This window comes from Diachasmimorpha longicaudata, chromosome 1, assembly GCF_034640455.1.
Source record: "Diachasmimorpha longicaudata isolate KC_UGA_2023 chromosome 1, iyDiaLong2, whole genome shotgun sequence".
NCBI classification, from domain to species: Eukaryota; Metazoa; Arthropoda; class Insecta; order Hymenoptera; family Braconidae; genus Diachasmimorpha; species Diachasmimorpha longicaudata.
In genome coordinates, this window is record NC_087225.1 from 11,160,218 (window position 1) to 11,170,862 (window position 10,645).

A 10,645-nucleotide genomic window follows, 5' to 3' on the forward strand; every position below is an offset into this window, starting at 1 on the left:
AAATGATTTTAAGAGCCATTTACTTGAATTTATTTTTATCGCGTGTCAATAAGGATTCCCGGGGGGAGACACTTTCGCCGGATCCCTCGGGGGATTCTGAGGGTCATAGGGATTTTATGAAGGGTCATAAGAGTCAAGTATCGCATTATTCTAGTAGTCATGCGGTAAAACGTTAAAGACCAGTTTTGTTGTCCCCCGGTTTTTCATAAATATTTTCGAATGTATGACAGGTGGCAAACTTTTTATGAGAACCTTTTTCGTAGCGCGAATCGAGGGCTGCAAAAAAGGTTCTGAGGAAAATTTCAGTAGTTCACTCAGATTCTGGGATATGTCTCGAAAACTCGGGTATTCCGAGGTGATTTGGACAATTTTATGGCTTTGCGATTTGTTTGAATTGTCATTTGATTCTTATGATTCTCTTTATGAGTCTTCTGACCTCTCTATACTTTTGATGATAACATACGCTCTATGTGACACGCCCAACTGAGATAACTCAATCAGAAATCGGGTTAAAATAGGACTTTTAGGGATAAACATGGATGAAAAGGACTTATGAAGGGTTTTAAATTTCTTATACGATTCTTATGGCCTTTTTTATGGTCAGGACGAGCTTCGGACGTTTTTGACGGCAGCATAACTCTTTTACGACGCGTGGAAATGACATAATCCAGTTAGAAATGGGTTACAACTGAATTTTTTTGAATAAATCAACTCATGGAAGCTCAACTCATAGTCCATGATTTCGGCTGGCCTTCGAGCTACCCTAGAACTTGAGACACATCCTATCAAAAGGATGATCACATAATAATGATTAAATAATCCTTTGCAATCGCAGGATCTCGTGCGATCGATGACCTTACCTCCAAAAAAATTCGTTGAACCCACACATATCCCCATCAATTTCAATGAACCTAAAAGCTCTATCACAACCTCCACACTTCCTAATCTCCAATCAGTCTGCGAATTAAAGCCCAACATTCTCCTCATCTGTATCTCCATTTCTCATTACCCTCGGCGCATAAACCCGTCCGCAATATTTAGTGGCGCCCTTCCCCTCTTACGATTGCAGTTGGCATTCAAAGGTCTTTGCACTTTGCTGTTGGCATCATCGCTCGTCTTATCTCACAATTTCGCTATTGACTTTAATACCTTCACACACGGTGTAAATTCAATTAATTACGATCATTCATCAGGGATAACTCTGTATCATCGAGAGAGATTAATGAACATTCCACTCAGGAAATATCTTAATTGCCGGCAAATGTAAAAACATGTTAAACCGAGTTGGAGGAATTCAAAAACACGCGCTTGAAAATTCTGTAGCAAACGCTGTTAATTATCCAGGGACTTGAGAGATGTTTTTCATAATTTCCTTGGATTTATTACAGTCACCGGTGTTATTACTCACTTATGAGGATAATTTATTTGTATTTATTGGGGATAATATTTGGGTGGAATTATCGTCTGGTTCTGAGGTATTTTCGGATCGTTTTGATTAAGTGCCAATGAAGGAAGCAGGTGATGTCCCAGACCCCCTCGGGCTATCGACCAAACTCTCGTGCAGTTCTACTCATCCAATGCTTGTGCACTCGTTATTCTTGAATATTGTGGGTGAGACTGTTTCAAACCCATTTTTCAACTTCCGAAATCATCGTCTTTGTCAACTGCGAAAACGGTTATTTTTCGGATAATTAATATTGGTCTCAGGACTTTGAATATATTATCCTTATTCCCATATTCACATGTATACATATAGGTACATATGTAATCAATAATTTTTAAAGGGTAACTAGAATTAATTCTAATATAATTTGAATCCAATATCTAGGAAAAATAGAAAAATCTTAATGGATTGTGAAGACGTTTCGTATGAAATTTCATGAATATCCTGCAACTCCATGAATTTCCCAAATTCATGAAGGCCCGTGGCAATTGATACTCGTTGAATTGATGAATTCAGGTCGTGCTGCATTCACCTCTAGTTTCATCCTCCACAACCCAACGAAATTTGATATCCCTCCGATAATCATAAACTGGCTCTGCATCGTGCGAAATTAGTTGATTATAATGGGGCGAGCACTCGGAGGGCCAGAATATGACCTACAAGTGTTGAATCAGTGTTTCAATGTAGATGAGAATAACGAGAGACCCGTTAGTCCCTGAGAATCTACTCTAACCGTGGCGTACACTTGAATTCGATTATTTATGTTCCCTATCATTAACCCTAGGCCGGTAATTCCTTCGTCGCGATACTTTCTATTTTTTAATTCTCTATTCCGTTAATTTAGCAGCATCTGATCAACGCGACATTCCGACTAATTAACATAATCATTGCTTAATTCTCGACGAAAAAAATAACAAAATATAATTCTCACTTTTTCATATTTTTTACTCCGGAATTTTAATCCGTTTGGGGCCTCGAATTAAAAATATGGTTTATTACTACTATCTCTTCATTTCCTAGTTGTCAATTTTCATCGTGGGAATTTTTAAATGTTAATAGAAACATCAATAATGATTGGCAATTATAGAACCCGAATTAAATTGAATAAAATTCCCAGGATATTTTACATTTTACGTTTAATCTTTGAACGTATCGATAATATTGAGGTGATAAACGATTCCCTAGCACTGTGTTATTCAGTTTTACCACCAACCTGTTTGATTTTTCGACATCCCCGACAACCCATATTATTATCATTACCAGTATCCACGATACCTAGCATAAAACAATGTCAATGAACGCTGTCATGAAAGGCACTCGTCACCGAATGAATGAGTATTGAATTTTAACTGCCAACATTTTTTGCACTCTTTGTGTGTAAACAAGGATGGAACGAGGTTAGTCATGTGCAGGGCTCAATGTTCTCAATCTGCGTTTGCGCAGATGGTATGTCATTCAATGAGGAAGCCAGGTAAATAATACACTATTTAATAGTCAATCTGTCTCATACCTTCCCTCATCACTCCAAGAAAATGTAAGGATCGAGGGGCAAAAATTACAAGTACAGATTAAATTGGAAATAACATGGATATTGAGTGAAGATTGTTGTGAGTTAGACACAGCTTCCATTCCGGAGTTACCCTGGGATTAATCAATACGTGTGGCCATCGGAGGAGAGAGTGCTTCTCTCATCTCGTGACATATCGTCGAAAAAAATTTTTTGAAATTTTATACTCCCTTTCTGCTGTGGTTTTTAGTTAAAAATATTAATCTCGTGATTGATTGACTTGAATCGATTGATTTTTTAATGGACATTCTCACCTGGTGCCGGTGACGATGAATTCTGTAGCCTTTTCTGCTCGTCCCCCTGCTTCTGCACATCCATCATCCTCACCGCACTGTTATCAGTAAAAGTTGCAAGAAAAAATGATCAATCAGCCGATAAAATCACAAACTTATTCGATTGAGAATTATCCCTCGATTTTGAACAACGAGGCGACAGTTTTTTTCATGAATTTTGGAAGATCACTGATAGTAATGTCGTACGATTTCGCTTATCAAAGACGGTAATATCCGATTAATCACTCGTTTTCTAGTGAAACAATAAGCAGTAGCCAGTGGAGATGCGCCGTAGAGTCACGAGATGCTTCTCGCGCGGTTGTTTCGACGCGTTTGAAACAACTGATCGGGCTCTGCCGGGCGGTGACGAGTGCACCCGAGCGAACCGACTAGCCCCGCACTCCAGCCGGCACCGAGCGAGTCTCGCCGATGGTTCACGAAATCGCCGGTAATCAAAACGCCGTTTATTAAAAATTAACTTATTATTCACGAGCCTTGTAGTCCCCTTTCGTGCCATTTTTCCGGTCAAAAAACACGTTCGGCATTAATTTTTTCAATTAATTTTGTTATAATTATTTTTAATGCATTGTAATAAATAATTTGGACAAATTGTAATTTCTATTACAATTAAATTTAATGTAAATTCTTTAAGCGGTGAATTTTGACAGTTAAAGGATCTTAATAGACTGATAAAAGTATCTGATATTGTCATCTCAGGTTGTCAGCACCAAATTAAAATATAAATGAACGTGGAGATGATTTTATTCTGTAAATAATTAACTGGGGACTAATAATTGGATTATTTGGTTTTTGGCACTCTCTCATCAATCGAAAGTGCAATTTATTTATGTAATATTCAATTTTATTAATTCGTAATAATTAAAATAACAGTCATTTTATTCGGTTTAACACAATGCACCTGCATACATCATAAAATATGTTGGGTTTCCATTTTCATTTAAATAAATAATCAAAGTACATGAATTTTCACTTCCTAAAGAAGAAAAATATGCTAAATAAAGAACAATGAAGGTAAATTATTGAGGCAATTCAGGGTAATGAGGTAATATTGTCCAAAACCAAATGAAATGACGCGTTCTGTGTTCGGCGAATAGTTTCTCGCATCTTAATTAGATTCTTTTGTGGCTGATGATTTCATTCCGTTTTATTAATTTACTGGCCGTCCTTGGATCGATATAAACGAAACAAAAATATGTGAAACGGATAGAAAGATGAAACTCGTACGCGAGTGTGTGACATGATGCAATTAAAGTATTCGTGGCTCTTCTCGCGCCTTATTATTCTTTTCAAAAATTATCTCGAAGAATCGCTGGACTTGAGGTGGCATTTGGTGTTTATTGATTCGATTCTTCCTCTCGGTCACACAGCCGACGTAGGAAAGCTGCAATTCAAAAATTAATGTCAGAGATATGAAGGTATTTTCAGATCAACAGTTATCAGGTTCAACAAATTCCATTTGTTGATTTGTTTATTGTGCCATCTTCCGATATAGTTCGAGATGTAATTTTTAATTGCGGATATTATGTTTTTGAAGAACGTATATTGTCTCGTGATGATTTCAATTGAATTTTCTAAGGAAGTGCGAGATATTTCTCTTCACTCTCATTTTTGAAAAAATATTTCTGTTAATACGTTCTTCAACTGTAAAAGAATGAAAAAAATTAACGTCTATATAGAAGAAGGAGAGAAAAATAAATATAAGCGAAATAAAAAACATCTGGTTGGACAATTATGTTATCTCTGCGCCAGAAGCTATCCAGCTCATCGATTTCAGCATCTCCACATCCATTGTCGTCCTATAAAGGGTGTAAATACCAGAGCAGTGATCAAAGCCACATAAAAATATCAGAGATAACCACGGGATAGAAATAAATCGTTAATCAACACTGAAAAAGGTGGAGAGGAAGTGAGAGGTGACAAAGAAGACGCAGACAGACGAAACAGAAGCTGTACAGCCGCACGAAAAAATACATAGATAACCCTAGACAAAATTCTATTGGATTTCCATGAAGCATCTACTACGAATTCTATTTTTTTGTGTTTTTAAAATAGAAAACGTCCAAAACAAATCGTGTCAAGCAAGAAATCGGTTCGACTTCATATCTCGATGTGATATTTTGAAATATAACAGATGGAAATTCCAAAGAATTGTTGTGCGTAGGTGACGGATATTTCTATGCATTTTTGTTTTACATTGAAAATCTCCTTTTCGAGAGAGAAATTTCGTGTTATTGTTAGCGATGAGTTTAACTACGGGGTTTACTCACGGTGACATATTTCTACATCCGGCTGGTCATATTTAAACATTTATCTGGATTTACAGAAGCACCATCATTTTCTTCAGGAAAGCTGGAAAATGAAGAAAGTTGGGGCTGTCAAGGGGGAATTACACAAAAGGTAACAATGGTCTCTGGTTGACTGCGCCCTGATGATTACCAACGTCCATTACTTTGTTCGGGGGTTTGGATACAGATAAATTTAGCTGCGAGTACCAAGGGACGACATGATTGCTAAATACGGGGGATACAGACTATCGATCGTGCATTCAGATAATTTCATTAATCAGTTCACGGGGTGAAGGGTAGATACTAGTTAGAATTTTCGGGGAATGTCTTGTATTTTATGAGGTACAGCAAGATTTTTGGGAAAACATTTTTACGGAGGAGAAAACGACTAACAAAAAAGTTCTTGATATTTTTTTTGGTATCTCCTAGAGATCTCGAGAGTTTCCGAAAAACTAGATTGTGACGGAATGAGTAAATTTAATGACGAATGTTGGGGGACGTTTGGTCAGGAATTTTCTCCTCTGTTAAAGGGTTTTATGACGATTTTACAGTAGAACAAGTCCCTATCGAGATAAATCCAGAGAATGAGTTCACGTTGTTGAATTACGATGTTTTCACTGGAGATTAAAAAAAGGGATTGGAATAATATTGATGAGCTCCTTACGTGCATAGGGAATGAAACCATCTTCATCCTCTGGTTCGCAGCATTCTTTCAGGACAGTGTCGACCTCAGCATCCTCAAGCTTCTCACCTGAACGAATTTGTGGGCAAATTAATGATGCGAAGACATTTATCTTTAAATTGTTACATGTACTTCAACTCTGATAAAAACGTCAATCATTGTGAAACGTCATCATGTCCATCGCCCATAAAGAAAAGTTGGTCACAAAGCAACTGGGCAGTTAAGTGTTATCTAGCGTGAGTTTTCGAGAATTGTTTTTTTTTCTTCAGAAAGAACATTTACCGAGGGTCAGGAGCATGTTTTGCAGGTCACCAAACAGCATGGTACCGTTTTCCGCTTTGTCGTAGAGTTTCAGACACTCGAGGAAGTCCTCATAGGTTCCCTGATCCTTGTCGTGCTTGAGTTGACTGAAGATAGGTAGGAATTCATCGAAGGCCATTTTCTTCTCGTTCTTCTTCGCCGTACCACCCATTTTCTCAATTGTCGCATTCGTGGGGTTCAGGTTGAGGGCACGAAGAACATTTCCGAGATCAATAGCGTCGATGACGTTCGTGCCGTCGGCATCGTAAATCGAGAAACAGAATTCCGCCCCTGGGGGGTGATCAAAAATTTTTTAATGGGGTAAACATAAGTGTCGGATATTAAAAAGCTGTTACGATTCTACAGCGACACTTCGTTTGAATTCAGGTCAGAATTGATCATCCTGTTAGTGAATTGAAAACTTGAACAAATTGGGAGGAAATGAGTTAATCAAGTCACCAAAAAACGCATTATTCCATTTTTTATCTAAAGGTTTTGAAATGAGGCAGATTGAGATGTTTTAAAATTGGAGGGTTTTATTCCGCAATATTGTAAAAATCTCGTTCAGTAAATATTTCATTTTTATCCGGGAGACGGTTTACTTGAAGAGATGCGAAATTTCGGTTATGACATGAGCCAAATTTTTTTCCCCCGGATATATCTGCTCGACCCCCGAAAAAAAGGTAAATAAATCCTAACTCTGCGTGACGAAGCTCGGAATTCATCACGTGGGAAGTAAAGATGTAACGAGGCCACTTTTCCTCCCAATTTTCCGTATTTTCTCATTCAAATACCCCCGCAAACACGACGAACGATTCGAAAATATCACTTCTCTATTCTTGGAGTTGATACTCTTTTGCCACTACCCCCCGCCACACGGCAGCCGTCATGTTGCCGGGTTGCGTGCACTGGGTCAAATTACCCCTACTTACTCTCGTAACCATATAAGAGCAGTGGCTAATACTATTTCTGACACCGGAACGACGCGCCTCACAATTAGAATTTTTCCCGATACTTCAAAAGGATTATGCAATCCCTCATTCTTTCGAGAGATGAAGATTCATTTCAAACATTCCAAATGTCTTCTCTTGGCGCAATGAGAAAATTCAAGGACCGCACAGCCAACTTTTTGGATTTTTTCTTTTTCCTTGACTAATAGAGTTTTTAATTCTCAATTTAATGATAAATTATCCCAGACTGCACTCGCGCACTACTGAATTTATCTTTTCGTTCATTTTTTTTTACGCGGAAATAGAAATTGTGAATCATCACTTCGACCCGTCATTGGGGTGTTAATATTTTTTAAGAAGATGGGATAATCCACGCTTTACTCACTCTCGACTTCTCTGGGGGAAAGATCGGCCTGAAAAATGTATAAAAATATTATTTATATTAACTGTATATAAATTGCTGCATAAATTGTCATAGAATTGTAGATCAAAAATCTTGAGACTCAATAACGCTTGACATTTTATGAATATTAAAAATTACAAACTGTGAAATATTATTTACTGAATGATTTAAAGTATAGAACAAGGGTGAACATTTAAAAATGAATTTTCATACTCACCATTGCTGTTGATAATGTGTTTGTGGCTTCTGGGTGTTCACCGAACGAAGTAAGAACCAGAAATGCGAGCACCAGGTACCGTCGTCGTTCATTTTATCGCAACAGAGGGCGCTACTACCGCAGAAGACACCCGAGAATTACGAAGTGAGGGTCACAGAAAAGGAAAAAAAAACCACACACACACAGAGGGGGGAAAAAATACAATTCTGTTCTTTTGAGTGAGCTGCAAGCCACCGGCAACGTTGCGCTCCAAAAACAGACCGAGGACCTTCGCTCTGTTCGTTCCATCCACTACGATAAATGGTTTTGCTGTTGATTTTATTTTTGTGTCAGGGTTGCCACATCTACACCATCGGGTTCCTCATTAAACTGAGTCATTACCTGCTGCGCGGTGAACAGTCAAATTCATAACAATCCACCCCAAGAAATAAACTATTCGCAAAATTACTGGAGAGTTTTCTTCAGTGGAAGTAGAAAATTCAGACATGTGTCAGACATTTATGACGACCTACTTTGAGATGAGAAAATCAAGACTGGCCCCTGTAATAAGAAATATAACTTTGGAAAATTGTTACCTTGGAATTTTTTGCTGGTGTTAAAAAATAGATTTCTGAATTCTCGAAAAACTTAAGTCCGAAATAGTTACAAAAATAAACGAACGAATTCAAAGTTTTCTAGGCCTTCTTTTTAGCCTGTCGTTGTTAATTAATCGATCGTGTTGATTGCAAAGGAGAATCATAGACTGATAGAATAACACAATCATATGAAAGAATTTCTATAAAAAAATGTCTCCATAGATTAGATGAGTTTGACTAGAGGATTCTTTCTGGCAAAAAACAATAGTAGTTCCCTTCCAATTCGCAGTTGGCCTACTAAATTTTCAACCACTCGTCTGTTAGAAACTATTCTACAAAATCTCGAGTTTTTTTTAAATAAAAATGTTTTCTTTGAGCCACAAAAATCCACCAACTGCAACAGCATCGTATTCCTCCGGAATCATCTGAACGTAGTAAATCTATTTCAGATAGCATCAGTGCCGAGACCGATTCCGGCTCTAGCCCGATTCAGAAAGAAAAATGTATTTTTAGTAGATAAGAGAGTAGTGGTGGGTACAACGGTGCCAAGCTACAGAGTGAAAATGAGTATTTTCATTTCCGCATGATGTTGTTTATTAATCGTAGTCTGTTTCTCAGAAATTTTGAGAAGAAACCAGAGGACGAGAAATTTCACAATAATTGTTTTCGCGTATTTACGGGTTTTTGGGGCCAATTTGGAAAAGTCTCCTAAGTCTTCTGGCGAAAGTCATCTTCTTGGAGTTGAGGTTGGGTTCCTGAGGCGTCGGGGCGCTGATTTCGCTGGCCGGAGCGACTGGCGGGACGTTCGGCTCACAGGGCGATTGACTTTGTTCTGGGTCTTTCTCCACGGAGATGAGGGTATCCTCCCTCACTTCGTAGTCACCCTCACCCGTTATTATTATTTTCAGGGGTTTGTCGACGTCGGAAATCTCAAGATTGCTAATGGCCCGCTTCAATTGGATCTCGAAGGGGGACGCGTTTGTCAGGGATACGGTGTAGTCACCGATTTGGACATTCTCCATGCCCTGTTGAAGACTCTTTGCCAGTTGGGCCACCTCACGGAGAATGTTGGACAGCGGCTTGAGGTCCGGCTCGTTGGCCGATGTCAAATCTGGAGGTGAACGATAAATACAACTGATGGAGAATATTTCCAATTTATTTCTTCTTCAGTTTAATTGATCGACCAAATTGACAGATTAAATTTTTTGAAATTTTCAACTGTTCACTTTGTAACTGGGGTACCTGATGCTGCGGTGACACCGGACTGTTCGATGGCATTCGACATTGCGGCTTCCACCAAGTTTTCCGTGAAATTTCCGATATCCTCAGACATGTCAATATCAATGGGATTGTTTCGATAACTCGGGTATTGTCTGAAGTTCCTCAGTCTGAAGTTGAATGCATTCTTCCTTTCTTTTGATTGATTGATGTCAATTGGTTCGGACGAAGGTATTTGAATGAATTTATTGGAATGAAGGAATCATATGGAGCTAATCTACATAAATTATGAAGAGATAAAAACATAATTCTACGAATTTCCATAAAATATTTTAGGTACACTTAAAAAAACGAGTAACAAAGTGAAACTCTGTCATCAAACCCCTAATTGTTTCGAATAGAAGTTGAATGAAAATTTACCAAAATAGTGAAAATGTTTTTCTCCAGAATATCGAAATAAATCGAAACATTCCCTAAAATCAGCTGTTTCGCTCCCCCAACAGTGACACCACTCCTCCAACCCCAGTATTTATCGGCATCTGCCCAGGCGACTCTCTCCCTTCCTCATAAAATCTCTCCCTCATGCGTGCGCACAACCCACCCCCCCACAATCTCCCCCTCTTCCCATCCAAACGAAGGTGCGGCGGGGTTGAATGTTCCAGCGAAACCCGGCACGAGGGTTGGTCCAGCAGACTCCACAGTCTGATCGAT

General features: G+C 38.5%; 2 protein-coding genes across 5 annotated transcripts in view; both read right to left on the reverse strand.

The window, feature by feature from the left end:
• Nucleotides 1-4,082: 4,082 nt before the first annotated feature.
• Nucleotides 4,083-10,645, reverse strand: part of LOC135166688 (myosin light chain 1) — a 102,319-nt gene continuing 95,756 nt past the window's right edge. For 2 of the 4 annotated variants that reach the window (XM_064129206.1, XM_064129216.1), the window contains exons 2-6: nt 8,142-8,198; nt 7,907-7,934; nt 6,554-6,862; nt 6,254-6,340; nt 4,083-4,685 (exon numbers count right to left, since the gene is read on the reverse strand). In XM_064129206.1, coding sequence (XP_063985276.1) covers nt 4,639-4,685; nt 6,254-6,340; nt 6,554-6,862; nt 7,907-7,934; nt 8,142-8,144 — 474 coding nt within the window. In that variant the 5' untranslated portion in view covers nt 8,145-8,198 and the 3' untranslated portion in view covers nt 4,083-4,638. Of the gene's footprint in view, nt 4,686-5,571; nt 5,654-6,253; nt 6,341-6,553; nt 6,863-7,906; nt 7,935-8,141; nt 8,199-9,341; nt 9,346-10,645 lie in introns of those variants that run through there. The other 2 variants (XM_064129235.1, XM_064129225.1) reach the window with 2 other exon arrangements.
• Nucleotides 9,358-10,460, reverse strand: LOC135166680 (uncharacterized). Its single transcript, XM_064129195.1, has 2 exons — nt 9,959-10,460; nt 9,358-9,827 (listed from the first exon to the last, which is right to left on the reverse strand). The coding sequence occupies exons 1-2, from the start codon at nt 10,047-10,049 to the stop codon at nt 9,391-9,393; spliced, it is 528 nt and encodes a 175-aa protein (XP_063985265.1). The 5' UTR covers nt 10,050-10,460; the 3' UTR covers nt 9,358-9,390.

Excerpts from the sequence above, each read along its gene's own strand:
- LOC135166680 (XM_064129195.1), bottom strand. The coding sequence starts at position 10,049 with ATGTCTGAGGATATCGGAAATTTCACGGAAAACTTGGTGGAAGCCGCA. Across the intron at positions 9,828-9,958 it reads CGGTGTCACCGCAGCATCAG|ATTTGACATCGGCCAACGAG; the intron begins GTACCCCAGTTA and ends GTTCACCTCCAG.